We start from the raw sequence: 20,370 nt of genomic DNA, 5'->3' as shown, positions 1-20,370 counted from the left end.
CTACCCACTACACTTCCTAGAATTCAATGAAAATTAATGTACAACACACCCAAACTTATGAGACGCTATGAAAGCAGTCTAAGAGGAAAGTTCATAGCACTAAATGCCTACATAAAGAAGTTGGAGAAAACTCACACTAGCAACTTAACAGCACACCTGAAAGCTCTAGAACAAAAAGAAGCAAACTCACGCAGGAGGAGTAGATGCCAGGAAATAATCAAATTGAGGGCTGAAATCAATAAAATAGAAACAAAGAGAACAGTACAAAGAATCAATGAAACAAAGAATTGGTTCTTTGAGAAAAACAACAAGATAGATAAACCCTTATCCAAACTAACTATAAGGCAGAGAGAGAATATCCAAACTAACAATATATCCAAACAAAAAGGGAGACATAACAATTGTCAATGAGGAAATTCAAAGAATCATCAGGTCATACTTCAAAAACCTGTAATCCACAAAATTGGAAAATCTAAAAGAAATTGACAATTTTCTGGATAGGTACCATATACCTAAATTAAATCAAGACCAGATAAACCATTTAAATAGACCTATAACAACTATGGAAATAGAAGCAGTCATTAAAAGTCTCTCAACCAAAAAAAGCCCAGGGCCAGATAGTTTCAGTGCAGAATTCTACCAGAATTTCAAAGAAGAGCTAATACCAATACTCTTCAAATTGTTCCACACAATAGAAACAGAAGGAACATTGCCAAACTCTTTCTGTGAGGCTACAATTACCCCAATACCCAAACCACACAAAGATGCAACAAAGAAAGAGAATTACAGAACAATCTCCCTCATGAACATTGATGCAAAAATACCCAATAAAATACTGGCAAACCAAATCCAAGAACACATTTAAAAAAAAAAATCATCCATCATGATCTTCATCCCAGAGATGCAGGGATGGTTCAACATGTGAAAATCTGTCAATGTAACCCACCATATAAACCAACTGAAAGAAAAAAAAAAACACACACACACACATGATCATCTCATTAGATGTTGAAAAAGTCTTTGACAAAATCCAACACCCCTTCATGATAAAGGTCCTGGAAATAACAAGAATACAAAGAACATACCTAAACATAACAAAGGCAATTTTCAGCAAGCCGACAGCCAACATCAAATTAAATGGAGCGAAACTCAAAGCGATTCCACTAAAGTCAGGAACAAGACAAGGCTGTCCACTCTCCCCATATCTATTCAATATAGTACTCGAAGTTTTAGCTAGAACAATAAGACAACAAAAGGAGATCAAGGGGATACAAACTGGGAAGGAAGAAGTCAAACATTCACTATCTGCAGATATGATAATCTACATAAGTGACCCGAACTCCTACAGCTGATAAACACCTTCAGCAATGTAGCAGGATACAAGATTAACTCAAAAAAATCAGTAGTCCTCCTATAAATAGACCGAGAAAGAAATCAGAGAAACATCACCTTTACAATAGCCATAAATAATATAAAATACCTTGGGGTAACTCTAACCAAACAAGTGAAAGACCTGTATGACAATAACTTTACGTCTTTGCTGTTTGCTGTCCCCCCCATGGGAGAACTTACCCTGTTGGAAGAAGGGATTGGGGGGGGGGGGGAAGGCAGGCAGGGAGAGGGATGAAAGGGGGATCTGTGGTTGGTATGTAAAATGAATAAAACAATTTTTAAAAAGATAAAAATAAAAATAGAGGCCAGAATGAACATTTTAACATCTTATATCATTTCTATTAAGAATAAAAATCCAAGTATGACATCTATAATGCTCAAGATCTGATCTTTCCACCCTATCTCTCTTTTCATTTCTTAATATACTTCCCCTTCACTCCTAGCATCCATGAATTTGTTAGTGACTACATAAGCTCCTGTGTTAGAGCTCCTGCATTTATGATTTCTTTAGCTAGATAGCTTTTTCTCAAAATCTTCATATTACTCATTCATTATCTTTAAGCCCTTGATCATACATCACTTTTTGACTGAGGCCTTCTTTGCCTAACCACACATATACTTAAAACTGCACAATTCTCTCCAACTGTGACCCCTCCCTTCCCTCGGCCTTTTCCTATTTTATTTTTCTCTGAAGCACTTATTATTAGTAGATGCATGCATTTCATTTTTCAGTCTTATATCTTTAAAATGTTAAGACCAAAAAAGATGATTTTCATCTTGTATATTCAATTTTGTATGAATTCCCAAACAAAAAGAATATCTGGTTTTTACTAAGCCATCTACAAAGGGATAACACTGATAACTATTTTTATGAGCCATGAGCCCAACAACTCTAAATACTAATTTCAACAAACATTTTTAAAACTAGCATTGAAAGTTGTCTCCTCCAATAACATGTAACAACCTATTTTGTCTCATTAAGAACTCAAATATTTAATTTATATAGAATCTCCCAACAAAGCTATATTTTTTTAGAAAGATCAAAAAGACAGAAGGTATATCAAATGTATATTGGACCTGCATGCCACCTTATTTCTCTAGTTAGAAGTACTTCAACAAGAATTACTGCAAGTTACAAAATATTTTCGATGATGATAACAACACAGCTACATCCCCAGAAGGAAAATAGTAATTGGAAGCCAGGGCAGAAGTGGTATAGAGGAAGCAGCACGCGAAAGAACTAAGCTAAGTATTGCTTACTGTTCTCTAACTCTGAATAGGGAATCACTTGCCAGCAACACAGGTATATGTCATTCTTATTTACCACAGAGGTTTTGAGGTAAATTAGGTTTATAGCAATGTAAAGTCTCAATCTATTTTTACTTGAAAACTCAATGACAGAGATGATAATTATTGCAATGTTTTGGGCCACTCCCTTGTAGTTCATATTTGTTTATATTATTATTAATTCTGTTAACCCAGCAAGTGCACATTAGTAATCAAATTTAGATACTGTAGAAAGAGTATCCATCCACTTCTAACACTACTATGAACAATATAGATTAGCAAAGAAATTCACGACCAAAAAATTGTGTTTACCAGAAGATTTAACCCATAAGATGCAATGTGGCATCCTCATTATTCACACATTAGATGCCAATACCTTGTGTCAAATAGCACTGCTGACTCAAAATATGCAGTTGTTACAACTCTTCTTAAAGGTGATGATCCATCATTGATTATCTGCTCTCTCATGATGAAAACTTCTAGGATTGAGAAATCTCTCAATCACATTTATTTAATCATTTAAGTGAAGCACTGAAAATCTTTTATTCACTAATGTGCAAAGAATACCAGGTCATAGGTGCATACTTTCTGACTTTATCCTAGTGGAAGTTTACTCTGGAGTGGTCTGGGAAATAATCACCAATGTGTCAGAAAGAAATCAAGATTCAAAGACCAAATGGCCCATAATTATCATTACATTTTTCAGCAAATAGCAACAATGTACATTTAACACAGCTGTATGCCCTATGGAGATTTAGAATGAAACTATCAGAAGCTGAGTGTTAATTGGTCATTAGATGGAATAGGCTGAAGAAAAAGGCGATACCAATAACTTTGCAATTCCTTTCTTATATATGAATTTCTATAGAACCTAATTACCATCACATTTTCCATACAATTTCAATTTCTCATCATGAGTAGATAGGTCTGAATGTTTTACAGTAACTATTCAGCTCAAGAGAAAATGTAAAAGGTAGGGAATATAGTATTACTTCTATAGCAAATGACTAGTGTTATGACTACATAAATGAGTACAAGGCTGCTAACAACAAAAGCAAAGGTTTGGACCACACACTGTGAATTTGTTCAGTTCCAGTGAAACAGACTGTCATCTCCTCCACTGTATGTCAGAAAAATACCATTAGCTGTTATAAGCAAATAACTCTTTTTTCCTAAGGAAAAGACGGATCCCAATTTCCTGAGTTCCTACTTCAGCACAGCGGTCCTCATGCACACATTTGCTTTTCAACTCTAATAAGTAAAGGGGAAAAAAATTCCCTTTGAGAGTACACTGGTATGCTTTCTTCTACCGTACATGAGGTAACTTCATTTGCTTCTCGCCCACCTATCAGAGACAAGCAGTAATTCTGTTTAGTAAGTGCACAGCACTAAACACTCAGCCGCACAGAATGCAAACGTATTCCTGTCTGCACCCAAGAAACTCTAACCCAAGTAATTCAATAAAGGAAACTGGTAATACCATTTTCTAAGTTTCACTGGGAGCTACGAATAGAATGTCCAGAATGATTTTGCCAAAGGTAACAGTAATACCTAAAAACAATGTCATCACTACACCTAGCAAACCAACTGGCCTCTTTTCAGGCACTTGGGAACACTGATTACATTTCCTCTCTAGTAATGCCCCTCTAGCAAGGAAGTACATAGCATGGATGAAAGCTTAGGATGCAAGAGCTAACCTAATCCTAGAAATGAACTACTGTGAAATCTCATCAGCTATTGAACCGAGAATTCTAACTACTGCGCGACTACAAAGCTCCACAGCTTCCTGAGCAAAAACAATTCCCAAACTTCAATTTTCAACAAGGGTGACGCACAACCTAGTAAGTCAACACTGCTTCCAGGCACTTCCTAGTGTATTCCCTAACGAGCACCAGCAGGGCTCGTCCTAGAAAATACAGCATCACTAAAGGACCTTACAAGTGCAAGAAGCCAATAAAATCACCTGATTTGCTCCTAGTGGCGCACACTCAAGGGAATTCCAAATCACGAGAAAAAGACTCGCAGCCCACCTAGCAAAAGTGTGTCCACCCACACTTGCCCTCCCTACCACTACAAACTCACTTGGCACCCTCCATCAACCAACCAGTGACCTCTCGGCAAGGGTTGGCAGAGGAGCTTTTCCAGCCGTGCCTGAGACACCCCCATCAAAGGCCATCTTTGCAGAACCCACAGTCAAGGAGGGCGGATTTCTCAGGAGCCAGAATTCCCACCTAGCAACACCTCGTCGCCAGGCGCGGGGACACCCCGCTGGAAGTGGAAAAGGCCCGTCCCTGGCCCCGGGTGCGCGCCGCGCTGCTCCGACCCACTGAAAGCCTCGCGCCCCCACCCTCGCCACCCCGGAGGGCGCGGCGCCCCCTAGCAGCCGGGCAAAGGATACCGTCGCGGCTCCAGAACGCCGAGCCGGGCAGGGAGGGGCCCGCCGCGCCCGCCATCTTGAAACAACCGCCACTCGAAGCGTCGCGCCGGGGCCGCCACGCCCCGGCCGCCAGGCTCAGTCCCCATTGGCCGCTCGGCGCAGAGGCCCGCCCCCGCTTGCGCCTCCGACCCTGGCGAGGGCAGAGGCTCCCGGCCGAGGCGAGGCGGGGTCGCGGAGATGTGAGGTGAGGCCCCGGCCAGGGTCGCGGGAACGAGCGCCCAGCGGAACTGCTGCAGCCAGAGCCCCCCGGGGCGCCCATCCTCTCCTGGCCGAGCCCTCAGGCGCCGAAAACTACAACTCCCGGCATGCCGTGAGCCCGACGGCCGCAGAGCTGAGGCGGGGTCGGCCGCGTCAGCCGGCAAGCCGGCTCTCCACGGCGGCGCCGGTCACTGCCACCACCACCGCCGCCGCCACCGCCGCCGCCGCCGCGCGCGGAGGGGGGACGCGTGCCATGGAGGAGATGCAGCCCCCACTGCAAGCCGGCAGCAAGCCGCACCTGGAGAAGCTGACCCTGGGCATCACTCGCATCCTCGGTGAGTGGGGTAGGACAATGGGCGGGCGCTGGCTGGACTGCAGGGAGCTGGACCTGACGGCACGGGCCATCGCTTGTTGCGAATTCTGCAGAAAAGGGGGTGTCTGGCCAGGTGCTGAGAGTTCGGGAGGCTCGCCTCACACCTGCAAGGAGGAGCAGAGAGAGGCACTTGGCAGCCTAGCGGACGTGTTTCCCAGGAGGCTTCCTCAGCCCAGGTTGTATCCCTGAAATGCAAACCCTGCTGCTGGTGGGTGCAGAGGTGCACTGAGGTCATGATGCTGCCAGTGTCCCAAGGCAACCGCTGCCCAGCGCTTCCGCGTACAGCACGGAGCTGTGCGAAGGAGCTGGCAGCGCCGAAGGAGTTGAGAGTTGTTCTTTTCATTGGACATGGGTTAACTAACCACCGCAAAGTTAGCCACTGGGGCTACAGCTGTAGAAGAGACAGGGTGTGTGAAACAAACACATTAACTCCCTAAGCGCCCAGAATAAATCAGTGCTATTTCACTGACTAATCAGAGGTAGCAGAGACCGAGAGGTGCCTAGCCTTTCGGGGAAGTTAAGAATAACGTCCCAGAGATGATTCTAGATTTTCTAAGATAAAGGGAGGGATATGGGTAAAGCCGCCTAAGCTGGTTGAGAAAGTATGCTGGAAATGCCTTCCACTCACAACTGTAACGAAATTGAAATTTCTCTGTGGTGACCCACAGGTTCCTTGTGGGATCTGTTTTCATGTTGATCATTGTTTGGACCATTGTGGACATCTTGCTGTTGAGGCTATGACTCTAAAGACAGTAAGCTTGTTCCTGCTTCTCGCCATTTTCAGTTTGCCTGAACTTCTTCCACCTGGAATTGTCTCCCACTCCATGTCTCCCTTTCATCATTCATATTTCTGATCAAATTAGTATTCTCTCTGGTAAATTTTACCCAAATAGTTCTAATTGCACCTTTCCATCTTGCTCTCTCTTACCCCCCACCTTTTTTTTCATTTAGCAGCACCTATTAGCACTATGTTTAATTGTGTGTTTATTTGGCCATTTTCTATCATAGAAATCTGACACCTGGCCTGATTTACCCTAGGAATGTGTGATTTGTTTAATATGCAAAAACTAATGTAATAGAATGTTAGTAAAACAAAGGACAACGCCTACATCATCGATGACTGCCAAAAAGCTACTTGACAAAATCCAGCACCCTTTGGGGGGAAAATAAACAACTTCCGTTATAAATAGAATATACCAGTAATATTGACACATGTCTGTAACCCTATCACTGGGAAAGGAGTATAATGGTGATCACAGAGTCAGGCTGAGCTAGTAATACAATTTTTTTCCCTCAAAATAAAGGCAAAAAAAGAAGAAATGGAGAACTTTATCGTCTTGATAAAATGCATCTGTGGAAAATCCTATAGCTAACACCATGTTGACAGACTACCTGCTTTACTCTTAAGATCAGGAACAACAATAACAAAATGTGCTAAAAGCTCAGCAAAGCTGGTCCAGGTTTGCTGATTCGCTAGGCTCAATTTGTTGCAGCAGAAAGAGATAAAGCAAAATCAACAAAGGGAAAAGGGCAGGCATGGAAGTTAAGGAAACTCCGTGGAAGTTTTCAAGAGTTCTCTCACTGCAACCACACAGGGCATACTGAATTTCCCTAGCAACATGTGTGTAACAATGTGTCTGAAATGTGGATCTGGAAAGCTCTTTTAAACTGAGGAGTCCAAAATTTATTGGCAGTTATTGATGTAGACATCATTTATCTAACATGTACCAACTTCCAGTTTCCCAAAAGAAAATCATATATATATATTCAGCACAGTTTATTTGCATTAGCAGTTGGGACATAGTGAGCCAGATTCATCTAACAATGATGGAAACCTCACTGAAATCCATCTTCTCAAGATGCCATCCAAGAGCCAGCCTTACAAATAGGCCTTGTAAACAATTGCAGTCTCAGGTATACTATGCTTGACCTTTTCAATCTTAATATTTCTACCCACTCAGCATTGTACTAGAGATTCTGGCCAGGGAATTAGACAGGAAATTAAATAAATTATAAGGGGGAAAGTAAAGATACCTCTGTTTGCTAATGATGTACCCTTACAAATTAACCCTAAGGAATTCTTGGAACACACACACACACACACACACACACACACACACACACACACACACACACACAATTAGAAGCAAAAAGCAATACAAAAATGAAATTAAGAAAGCAACTATTTGCAGTCATACAAAAGAAATAAAATAGAAATAAGTTAACAAAGAAGTTTGTGACTTTTACACTGAAATAGTATAAGTCTTTTGAATGGTATTAAGCCCAAAATGAGTGAGAAGAAATGTCATCTTTATATTTATGGAGTGGTTTTCTCCAAGCAGATCAACAAATTTAGGAACTGCAATTACTATCAATACTCCATTTTTTAATTGGGTTGTTAGTTTACTTTTTGAATTCTTTATATATTTTGGATATTAGTCCTTCATTGGATGTGTATTTGGTAAAAATCTTTTGCCATTCTGTAGGCTACTGCTTTGTATCCATTTCTTTGCATAAGATTTTCAGTTTCAAGAAGTCCTATTTTTTGATTGTTGCTCTTAGTGCCTGTGCTAAAAGTGTTCTGTTCAGAAAGTCTTTTCCTGTGTCAATGAGTTCAAGGCTATTCCCCAATTTCTCTTCCTTAAAGTTCAGTGAATCTGGTTTTATGTTAAGGTCCTTGATCAATTTTAAGTTGAATTTTGTTCAGGGTGGTGAATATGGATCTAATTGAACGCAGCCATCAATTTGACCAGCACCATTTTACCAGTGTATACTTCTGGATATTTTATCAAAAATCAGGAGTCCATAGGTATGTGGCTTTATGCCTGAGTCTTCAATTCAATTCCATTGATCAACATGTATATTTTGAGCCAATATCATGCCCTTTTTATTACTATAGCTTTATAGTATAACTTGGCATTGAAAATGGTGATATCTCCTGAATATCTTTTGTTATTCAGGATTGTTTTAGCTATCCTGAGTTTTTTGTGTTTCCATATGAAGGTAAAAGTTGCCTTTCAAGATTTGTAAAGAATTCTGTTTGAGTTTTGAGGGAGATTGCATTGAATCTGTAGACTGCTTTTGATAGAATATTCATTTTTACTATGTCAGTCTTATTGATACATGGACATGGGAGATCTGGAAAGATGGGACATCAATGTCAATCTTCTGATATCTTCTATTTCTTTCTTTGGTGTCTTAAAATTTTTACCATACAAGTCTTTCACTTGCTTGCTTAAAACTACCTCAAGATATTTTATATTATTTGAGGCTATAGTGAAAGTTGTTGTTTCCCTGATTTCTTTTTCAGCCTAATTATCATTTGTATATAGGAGGACTGCTGATCTCTCTGACTACAAAAGACTTAATTTTGTATCTCGTTACATTGCTAAAAGTGTTTATCAACTGTAGGAGTTTCCCAGTGGAATTTTTAGGGTCACTTATGTATATTAACTATCATATCATCTGCAAATAAAGATACTTAGACTTCTTCCTTTCCAATTTGTATATCTTTGATCTCTATCACTTGTTTTATTGCTCCAGTTAAAGTTTCAAATACTATATTGAATAGGTATGGAGCATGGACAACCTTGTCTTGTTCCTGATTTTAGTGGGATTGTTTTTGAGTTTCTCTCCATTTAAGTAGATGTTGGCTACTGGCTTTCTGTAAACTTCCTTTATTTATGTTGAAATATGTCCCTTGTGTCCCTAATCTCTCTAGGACTTTTATCATGAAGGGGTGTTGGATTTTTGTCAAAGGCCTTTTATGCATCTGATAAGATAATCATGTGGTTTTTATTTTCTTTCAGTTTATTTATATGATGGATTACATTTGTTGATTTTCATATATTGAACCATCCCTACTGCATTATGGTGGATGATCTTTTTGATGTATTTCTGAATTTGGTTTACAAGTATTTTGAGTATTTTTGCATCTATGTACATAAAGGAAATTGGTATGTAATTCTCTTTCTTTGTTGGGTGTTTATGTGGTTTGGATATCAGGTAATTGTGGCCTCATTAAATGAATTGTGAGATTTTCCTTCTGTTTTTATTTTTGGAGTATGAGAAGTATAGACATTAACTCTTCTTTGAATGTCTATTAGAATTCCGCACTAATACTGTCTGGCCCTGGGCTTTTTTTTTTTTTTTTTTTTTGGTTGGTAGACTTTTAATGACTTCTTATACTTCACTAGGGGTTATAGTCTGTTTAAATTGTTTATCTGAGCTTGATTTAACTTTGGTAAGTAGCACCTTACCCATCAAGAAAATTATCCATTTATTTTAGATTTTCCACTTTGGTGGGGTATAGATTTAAAGTATGTCCTTATATTCTCTGGATTTCCTTGGTGTCTATTGTTCTGTCCCCCATTTCATTTCTGATTTTGTTAATTTAGAAACTTGCTTCTCCTTTTAGTAAATTTGGGTAAGGGTTTATTGATCTTACTGATTAATTAAAAAAAAACTCTTTGTTTCATTGATTCTTTGTATTGTTTTCTTTGTTTTTATTTTATTGATTTAAGCCTGAGTTTGATAATTTCTTCCTGTCTACTCTTTTTGGGTGTGATTTCTTTTTGTTCTACAACTTTCAGATGTGGTGTTAAGTTGCTAGTATGAGAGCTCTTCCTTTTTTTTATGTAGTCACTTAGTGCTGTGAACTTGCCTCTTAGAACCTCCTTCATTGTGTCCCATACATTTGGGTATGCTATGAATTCATTTTCATTGAATTCTAGGAAATCTTTTAATTTAGTTCTTAATTTCTATCTTGACTCATTTTTCATTAAAGAATTGTTCAGTTTCCATGAGTTTGTAAGCTTTCTGGTTTTTTTTTTTTTTTCTGATGTTGATATACAACTTTAATCTACATGGTGGTCTGATAGTATGCAGGAGTCATTTCTGTTTTCTTGTATTTGTTGAGACTTGCTTTGTGTCCTACTTTGTGGTCAATTTTGGAGAAAGTTCATGAGGTACAGAGAAGAAGATGTATTCTTTTGTGTTTAGGGAGAAGTGATGTGTTAGGTCTGTTTGGTTTATAACACCTATTAGCTCCAGTACTTCTCTGTTTAATTTTGTCTAGATGACCTGTCTGTTTATGAGAGTGAAGTCTCCTGATATCAGTGTATGATGGTCAATATGTGATTTAAATTGTAGTAGTAAACTTGAGTGTCCTTGTGTTTGGTGCATAGATGTTAAGAATTGAAATGTCCTCTTGGTGGATTTTTTTCATTAATGTATATGTAGTGTCCTTCCCTATCCTAATTAATTTTGGTTCAAAGTCTGTTTGGTCAGATATTAAAATTGCTACGCCAGCTTGCTTTTTAGGTCCATTTGCTTGGAACATCTTTTTCTATCCTTTTACCCTGAAGTGATGTCTGTCTTAGAGTGTGTTTCTTGGATACAGCAAAAGAATGGATCCTGTTTTCATACCCAGTCTATTACTCTCTGTCTTTTTATCAGGGACCATTGATATTGAGAGTATCAATAAGCAATGTTTGCTGATTCCTGTTATCTTGGTGGTGGCGGTGGCGGTGGCGGCGGCAGCAGTGGCAGCGGTGTTTGATTTGCTGGTTTGGGATTATTCCCTGTGTTTTCTTGGGCATGATTAACTGTCAGAGTACATGGATGAAGCTCTGTGAGATTTCTGAGACCTTGTGAGGAAACTTCAAATAATCAAGACAAGAGTCTTTTCATCTTCGTTCTATAACATGGGTTGTTCTCGGAATGTGCTTTCATGCCCCTCCTAGGTGTAGCAGATAGGAATGAATTTGTTTCAGATTATTCATTACAACTGGCTATTGTTATTTGTGTATATGCCTCTATGGGAAAAAAAAAAACTTGTTTTTGACCCGTGTGGCTTATCTTTTTGATTGTAAACTTTACTCGGGTGACTCTTCTTAACCCTCAGAGTATAAATTGTCTGATGTTCTGAATAAAATCGGCTATTGCATGAGACATAAATCCACCCTGTTTTTAGGCTCTATTCTCCCAGTGCACACTTTCAACTCAAGCAATAAATAGTTAACCTCTTTACGTTGGAGTTTTCCTTCTGGTGCCTTCTGTAGTGCTGGATTTGTAGACAGATAATTGCCTAAATTTGGTTTTATCATGGAATGTCTTTCTTTCTCCATCTATTGATATTGTAAGTTTTGCTGGGTATAGTGATCTGGGCTGGCATCTGTGCTCTCTTTGAGTAGGTAGCACATCTGTTCAGGCCCTTCTAGCCCTTAGCATCTCCATTGAGAAGTCAGGTGTTATTCTAAAAGGTCTGCCTTTACATGTTACTTGTTCTTTTTCCATTGCAGCTTTTAATAGTCTTTATTTGTTCTGTATGTTTAATATTTTGATTATTATGGGCAGAGAGTAATAGGTCATCATCATCCCGTCGTGTCCCCACAACCAGCACCCCAGTAACAAGTAAGCCAGATCAAGCTGAATTGGAAAAGTATAACAATAGGTATACTGAGCAAAGCAGCTTCCGGGTGGGTTCTCTGGTCCCAGAGTTCGAGGCCAGAGAAGCAGTATGCCCAGGCCAGGGCAGGAAAGTTTTATAGACTGTAGGGGAGGGGCGATGACATGTCTGCCACAAGCCAGGGTTGTGCCCAAGTGTGGTCAAAAGCTGAGTGCTTAGGCAGAGACTTGGGCAGCTGGCACCCTCAGGGGAGGAGCTGCAGTAGCTGCCAGGGATGCAGAACTGGGCTGTTGGGCACCTTTTCTTTGTTCTGAGGCTGTCTGAGCTGGTGGGGTTTGGAGAGAGAGGGAGGGAAGGAGGGAGCGGGCTTTCTGGACAGGACCATGGAGAGGCGAGCAGAGGCTCCAGCAAAACAGAGGGGACTTTTTTCTGGTCCCGTCTATTTGGTGTTTTATGTGTTTGTACTTCTTTGATAGATCTCTCCTTCTTTAGGTTAGGAAAATTTTTTTCTGTAATTTTGTTAAAAATTTTTTCCATGCCTTTTGCCTGGGTTTCTTCTCCTTTCTCTATTTGTATTATTCTTAGAATTGATCTTTACATAGTGTCCCAGATTTCCTGGATGTTTTGTGCAGGATTTTTTTTTTAACATTTTCATTGACTGAGGTATCCATTTCTTCTATAGTGTCTTCAGTGCCTGAGATTCTTTCTTCCATTTCTTCTATTCTGTTGCCTCTGAAGTTCCTGTTCAAGTTTTTAAATTTTTCATTTTCAGATTTCCCTCAGTTTGAGTTTTCTTTTTTTTTATTCTGTTTCCACTTTCAGGTCTTGAATTATTTTATTCATTTCCTTCCACTGTTTGTTTTTGTTTTCAGAGATTTCTTTAGGAGGTTTATTCATTTCCTCTTCAAGGACCTCTGTCATTCATAAAGGCTTTTTTCCATGTTTCAGCAATGCTTCAGTGTAGCATGAAGGTTGTAATTCTAGGTGTTGTGCAGGGCTGGCCTGAAGCTAAGAAGGGATCTAAGCATGTCTAAAACACCATATTTTCTCATCGTGGGAGCGGGAGTTTGGCTACTCCCCCCACCCCCACCCTGCACCAGCAGACCCCAAGCCCTTTGGCTTCTCCGACTGCCCCATGCACACAGCAAGTGATAAGCTCATACATCTCCAAGGCTACAGGGACTGGTTGCTGTTTATCTGACCACCAAGACATTTCCAGGCTGGGTTTCCTTTCTTTTCTATATGACCTTATAAGGCTCCTTCCCCAGACCCCTACTGCTCCCAAGTATGCAAATGAAGCACCCTTGAGGTTTACCAGCCAATGATATACCACTGCATGGATCCAACTGGCCATTCTTCCTGGGGTATAACTGTCCCTTGCCCCTCCAAATAAACGAGCTGCCCTCTAACACAAGTCTCCTAGGTGTTTTCTCTCTTTGTACTGGCCACCACTCAGGATCCGTCTTCATCTCTGTGGTGTTCTGTTCCATTTCTCCTCCTCCGTGAAAAGTTTAAATCCCCTGGTAGTGAGTAACACAGCCGCCAATGTAATAAGTCAGATCAGGCCGAATTATTAAGTTCAGGTTTAATCTGAGCAGAGCATTTCTGGGTGGTTCCAGGGGAAGAGGAACCATGAGGGAAAACCAGGAGCCGGACCTTAAATACCCTCTGGGGGTGGAGCCATGTTTGGCAGACTTTCTGAGGTGAGGCAGGGTTTGGGGAGAGAAAGATGGGGGAAGGAGTTGAGGTGGAATGTCCACAAGAACTTTCCAGACTCTTTGGGTATATGGATGCTGGGAGCTGAGGTAGAGCTTCCACCAGAGCACTCTGGTTGGGCTACTATGTGATAAGTTTAGGCCTCCTGAAGACCTCTCCGCCAATGCAGCAAACTGAATCAGACCAAATTGGAAAGCCCAAGTTTACCCTGTGGGAGTGGTCTTGAGCCTCTCTGAAGAAGGAGTTGTGTTTGATGGGCTTTGAAGGGGCAGGTTTAGGGAAAGAGATGGGGAGGGGAGTTGAGGTGGATCTTCCACCAGACTCTTTCCAAACACTATGTAATAGTTAACCATGTCAGGAGGAAGCATTTAGGTGCTGATATCTGGTCTTGTCTTAGTTGGGTGGGTGTTTTGTTTTGTTTCTGTTGCCCTTTCTGGTTCTTAGGAGAATGTGGTGGTGCTTCTAGGTATTCCAAGCTCACACTTAGGAATGGAGATTGGCTGGAATGGAGATCTGAGGGGACCCACAGGAAGGGTATTCCACCAATATATGCTTAGTTCCTTGGGAATGGGAGCAGAGAGTGAGGAGAGGCCACAGCAGAGGGTCTGTTACATATCTTGGGATGAGACTAGAGGAATGGAAGGAGAGGTAAAGATCTGCAGTTAGCCTACCTGCTACCCTGGCTGCAGTGGCTTGAGCTTTTCTAGGCATTGCCTTCTGGAGTTGGGGGATGGGATAAATCAGTGAGTTTGGGCAGGGAAGTTTAGGAAGGGAAGATCTGTGTGATCCACTGGAGAAGGAAGGGGGCTCAGCAGGTGGCAGGTGGTCTGCTGCAGAGCTAGGGGTGAGAGTGGGTGCTGGAGTCGGGCTCCGGAGTAGTTAAGGACCCAAAGAGTAGGTGTGGAGTCAGAGGGGGAAGGAGGAGACTGACAGGATCTTAGGGTGAATCAGAATGGCTGCCTGTTTATTGGGAAAAGAATACACTTCTATAATTGAACAAAGGGTTAAATTTTAAAAGGAGAAAGGGGGCATGTGAGCTGGGGTGTGGCTTGTGATCAGAAGTTGAGGAAGTTAGCATTGGCCTTGACAAGTTAATAGGCACCAGTCATATGTTAATGTAAGAGCCTAAATTCTTCTACCAAAGATAAAAAATGTCTCTTTTTTTTTTTTTTTTTTTAGCAATCAAGCCCCTGAGAGAATGAGGGCTTTTGTCTAAGTGCCTGGCCTTGGGAAAAGGACTTTTTTGGGCCATCAGACATTCCACTATTGAATATTACAAGTTTTAATATGACTTAGTTTATCCAAATAACTAAAACTTAAAAGTGAGCAAAGACGAAACTAGACAAATATTATTGTGAACCTGAGTAGACCTTAAGAATTTATAAATTTTGATTATCAAATATACCTTATTTACCAAGCATATGTTACTTATCTAATTGTTATAGCAACTTGGTATTAACTTGTGTGGGAGTAGACAGAGTTGTCATGCTGTATGATTCCACTGTGGGGGGAATTTTTTTCCAAAGAATTATTTTGTTTAAAGAGACTATCTTTGTATACATTTTCATCCTTCAAAGCCCACACAAAATTTCCCAAAGGAAAAGGCATAAGGGAACTCCCATAACACATAGTGAAAATCATCAAAAATTAAACTAAAGGGGTGCTAGAGAATTGTGATCCCCAAAGTAGACATGCTAGAACTCTGTCAAGCAGCAGTGGTCGCCATGCAGTCCACACCAAGTGGGGGATTGGATTTGGAGGAGAAGACCAATAGGTGAAGATCTGCAGGAAGCCTTCTTGCTCCCTGATCAGAGTGGCCTATGGTTTTCTAGGGAAAAAAGCCATGAGGCACAACAAAACCCACTATAAGAGTTTATTAGGGGAAGGGAACAGAGGGGATGTGGAAGATCCTGCAGGGAGAGAGGGGGGAGGGGTCTGTGACCTGCTTTTTATGGATTCCCTTCCCCACCCTCACCCACCCCACCCCACATGCACATATGGGTTTACATAGCTATGCCACATGCGCATACATGATTAGCACACAGATTAGCACACAGATTACCTAGAATATAAGGCCCTGGAATGACTAAGCTTCTTCCCAGTGCATTCGCAGTCATGTAGCTGGGGGAGTGGCCGGGAATTCCAACAAACCTACCTGCTTCCCTGACTGGGGTCAATAGAACAATTTGAAGTCATTCAAAGCAATAGATAACTGACACATGCTGTAATATGAATTCATCTTGAAAACAAAATGAAAGAAGCCAGGTGCAGAGTGTTATATCTTGAATGATTCTGTTTACTTGAAGGATTCTATTTACATGAGGATGCCCCAAACAGGCAAAACTGTAGAGTCTAAAGTAGATTAAGGGTTGCTAGAGGCTAATGAGCAAAGATTCAGGGGAGTGACTGCTAATAGATATGGTGTTACTTCTGAGTGTAACAATGTACACAATTCCATTAAAACACTGAACTCACTAATTTTATGTGCTTTAAAAGAGTGAACTTTATGGTATGGGAATTATGTCTTAATAGGGATATTTTTAAAAATAAGAGTTCTAAACAATGGCCATCATAAGAATTCTCACTCTGAACACCAACATTATGAAGCTGAGGAAATACAATACCTTTGATATGTTACGTGATAAAAGGGAACTTATTCAGGTAAGCTTAATTAAGTCAGAGATGCCCTTTAAAACAGGCTGTTAACAAAAGAGGTGTCACAGAGCTATGGCATGTGGGATGGTTTGTATTGCTCTTCTTTTCTTAAAGATGTATGGGACCACTTGACAGGAAGTAAAGGCCTTCACAGCAGTAACAGTAGTCTTCACAGCAATTGAGACTATGGAAACTGTAGCTGAGTTCTCTGAAAAACATGAATGAGCCTGCAGGATGACACCATGCTCCAAATGAGAGCACAGTAGCTGACAACCAAGCAGTCAGTGCAGAAAGTGCAGTGATAGGTCAGTTGAGTTTAGAACCCAGTAGACTATGCCAGGCTTCTGAGCTACAGGATTGTGAGATAATAGGGTGGTATTTAAAGCCACAGATACGTGCTAATTACTTACCAGTAGAAAACTAATACATTCCCCAAATGTTTTAAGCAAAAACAAACAAACAAAAATGATAGGCTGGAGAGATGGCTCAGGAGTTGAGTACTAACTGCTCTTCCAGAGGACTGGGGTCTGCAGCACCCACATGGTGCCTCACAATGACCTATAACTCCAGTACCAGGGCATCTGATGCCCTCTTCTGGGCTCCACTGACACTGAATACATGTGATGCACAGACATACATGCAGGCAAAACACCTATATACATAAAAATGAATAATAAAGGGAGACTGCAGCCAGGATGTAAAATAAATGAATTAAAAAATGAATAATAAAAAATTCTTAAAGCAAATTTTATATATATATATATGTATATATGTGTGTATATATACATATATATGTATATGGGGATATGTTTGTGAATATTAATATGAAAATGTAGCATAAGTGAGTATCAACAAAAGACTTAAATCTAGGTCAAAACCCAGCCCAACTATTTGTGGTTTCCAAAAACATACACAAAGCAGGCTGAATCAAAACTGTCAATGTAAGATTGTTACATGTCCACAACCAGCCACTTATTGATTGACTAGAAGGATGGGACTAAAAGACAATAGTGCTCTCATAATATTTTTTATATTATGTTAATCTAATCAGTAAGAAGAAAAGACATATCAAGTAGAGTCAAGAAAAGTCTTGTACAAGCTTATGAAGTTTTTCCCGCAATGAGTAGCCACACAGAATATATCCCTTCCTTAATCAGTCAAATGCTACAGAGTGTGTGTGTGTGTGTGTGTGTGTGTGTGTAGTGTTTCTATACAAGGAAGGCTGCTTAAAACCCAAAATCCTTCTCTGGAGATGTAGTTCAGTGATACAGCACTAGTTTAGCAAACACAAAATCCTGTATCCAATCTCCAGTCTATGTACAAACACACACACACACACACACACACACACACACACACACACACACACACAGAAAGAACAAATTCCAGAGATTTAGTGGGGTCTAGCTATATAGGCAAAGCAACTGATCACAACTATCAAGTTTTCAGATTCCCAAAAGGATAGTATGTTAGTGATTTAGTGCCACATATGAGCACAATAGCTTTATGATGTGGGATGTCCTTCTGAATGCTGTGAATATGTGTTGCTTCTGTTGGTTGATAAATAAAGCTGCTTTGGCCTATGGCAGAGCAGAATGTAGCTAGGTGGGAAATCCAAGCAGAGATACAGGGAGAAGAAGGGCAGGGTCGAAAGAAACGCCATCCAGCTGCCCAAAGAGCAAAATGCCAGCAGACTGGTAATGCCACAGCCACATAGCAATACATAGATTAATAGAAATGGGTTAATTTAAGTTGTAAGAACTAGTTAGTAATAAGCCTGAGCCATTGGCCAAACATTTGTAATTAGTATTAAGTCTCTGAATGATTATTTGGATACAGCTATGGGAACTGGCAGACAGGACAGAGAAAAGCTTCCATTTACAGCTTTTTCAATGTTAAAAATTGTGGGGGGCAGGGGAGGTTTCCATTGACCAGCCTCACAAGCTAGTCTTCCTGTAATAACCACCTTTGGTTTGAGCTTTGTTAACTATTTTTCTGTGTTGTCCACCTACCCCTGCTTCTGTACTGTCTGTCTCCATCCTTGAATGTCTCACTTTGTCCCTGGCTTCAAATGTGCTCTTGCCTACCTCTTTAGTTTATACGATAAACTTAACTTTTTTGACATCCTTCTCTAGCTAAAGATTATCTTCTTCCTCTGGATCTTATAGACTGTGTTGGCATTTCTTGTATCGCAAAGCTTTCCATAGTTGGTTGTTTGTTGGGGGTAGGGGACAGGTTGTGGCCACAGTTCTTGTCATGTAAATGACATCTTTCTGACTTGTATCTCCCAGTTCTTAGCAAATCGCCTTTTCTGAGCCCACAAACTAAAATTGTTAGTATTTTTTCAGAGTTCCTCATTGCAGGTGATAGAATCTAGTCTAGCTAGATTAAAGCTAGAATTACAGTTTATCCAAGGATCAACTAAGGGACATGTCCAACAAAATCATTGGGAGAAGTGAAGTGAGAAACTTATTGCAAAAAGGAGATACTGAATAGGAAATACCTCTAGTTAGTGTAATGAAGCTGGGGAAAAAGAAATTATATTACTCTTGCTACTGCTAACACCACTACGGTGACTCCTTGCAATCAAAATACCTCCAATTATGTTTCTGAGAAAACCAAGTTTCTCTCTTTGCGTGCTGCCTCACCTACTCATTACTTGTCCAGATTTTATGAGCATGGTTTCTATACAGAAATTGACTTCACCTGAGGGACTTTAATTTCATTGGACTCTGAAAATTGCAGTCATTAGCTGGCCAGTCTTTAACAGGAATGCAAGTCTGGAAGGAACAGAAGTAGGTCTCCACTGAGCCTGTCTGCAGATATTGCCATATCATTCCACAAGGTCCAGATCAACTGGGCATTATTTTTGACATCTTTGATGTCTTCAGTCTTCATAGACCTCCTGCCTCTAACTACTATGGTACTCAGAGTCATCTTTTCCAAGTTTAAAATAATTATGCATTATCCTGAAGCTTTCATGGTTTTTAACATTTGTCTTGTGTATCTAACTGGCATTGTTTCTTCAGTGTTTTTTACCTAAAATTTTAGTACATAATAGTAATTTTCCCAAGATGAGACCATAGCAGATCCTTATTAAATCTTGAATCATTGATTGTTGAATTAAAAATTTTATTTCTTCCAGGAACTATGTTCCGCCTATCGCTGGTCTACCCCAAATACACAGTGATTTGAAACAAATCAGTAACTGTTCTTCTAGATCCAAGGGTAACTGAGTTTAACTAGGATACTTCTCATTTGGGATCTCTCAAGTGTTCACAGTTGAATGGTGACTATAATTACCTCATGGCATCTGTACTCACGTGACTGCTGACCCCAATATTCTTCATGGCTTCTGTTTCCAGAAGACTAACTTGGGTTTATTGTGTGGTAGCTTCAGATTCAAAGAAAGGAAAAGGCAAGCTTTTTGTCAACTTAAAGTTTAAGTCCCAAACTGGCATAGTGCGTCTTTATTGATTTTACTGGTTGAAACAGATACAAAACAACCCCAAATTCAAGGAGGTGGAAATAAGACTACCTTGCAAAGGAGAAATGGTATTAGCATGCAAAGAAGGAAGGAACTGATACTACCCAACTTTAGAGTGAGTGACCACAGGGAGTTGAAACAGTGGGTAATTGTATGTGTCCTCTTGTAACCTTAGATACCAAACTACCCCATTTGTATAGTCATCAAGCATCACTATACAGCTACCACTGAAGGAATAGACAGCATCTTCCATCCCAATGTCCAGGGATGTAGAATGACTTACCCTTGTTTTCTGACTTTAGCACCATGTTTTCGGTGTCTTAGGACGTTGAACAAAAGTAGAAAAAAAATATGTGATTCTATAGTAATTTTTAGTGTTTTGAAATGCTTTATTTTTTGCTTCCTCTGCCAAAGAA

At 40.3% G+C, this 20,370-nt stretch overlaps 2 protein-coding genes across 7 annotated transcripts in view; one reads left to right on the top strand and one right to left on the bottom strand.

Moving 5' to 3' along the window:
* Nucleotides 1-5,375, bottom strand: part of Kiaa1328 (KIAA1328 ortholog) — a 294,152-nt gene extending 288,777 nt beyond the window's left edge. For all 6 annotated transcript variants that reach the window (XR_008219044.1, XM_052741683.1, XM_052741686.1 and 3 more), the window contains exon 1: nt 5,078-5,375. Coding sequence is in view for 5 of the 6 variants with exons in the window: in XM_052741683.1 (XP_052597643.1) it covers nt 5,078-5,375 (298 nt within the window). In the remaining variant the exon portion in view is untranslated. The remainder of the gene's footprint in view (nt 1-5,077) is intronic.
* Nucleotides 5,376-5,443: 68 nt separating this feature from the next.
* Tpgs2 (tubulin polyglutamylase complex subunit 2) overlaps nt 5,444-20,370 on the top strand; it is a 48,033-nt gene continuing 33,106 nt past the window's right edge. Inside the window, exon 1 of the mRNA XM_052741689.1 lies at nt 5,444-5,649. Coding sequence (XP_052597649.1) covers nt 5,568-5,649 — 82 coding nt within the window. The 5' untranslated portion in view covers nt 5,444-5,567. The remainder of the gene's footprint in view (nt 5,650-20,370) is intronic.

Source organism: Peromyscus californicus, unplaced genomic scaffold (genome assembly GCF_007827085.1).
Source record: "Peromyscus californicus insignis strain IS unplaced genomic scaffold, ASM782708v3 Scaffold_17__1_contigs__length_78620276, whole genome shotgun sequence".
Classification (NCBI taxonomy): Eukaryota; Metazoa; Chordata; class Mammalia; order Rodentia; family Cricetidae; genus Peromyscus; species Peromyscus californicus.
The sequence above is the reverse complement of the archived record's forward strand: the minus strand, read 5'-3'. Positions and strand labels throughout refer to the sequence as shown.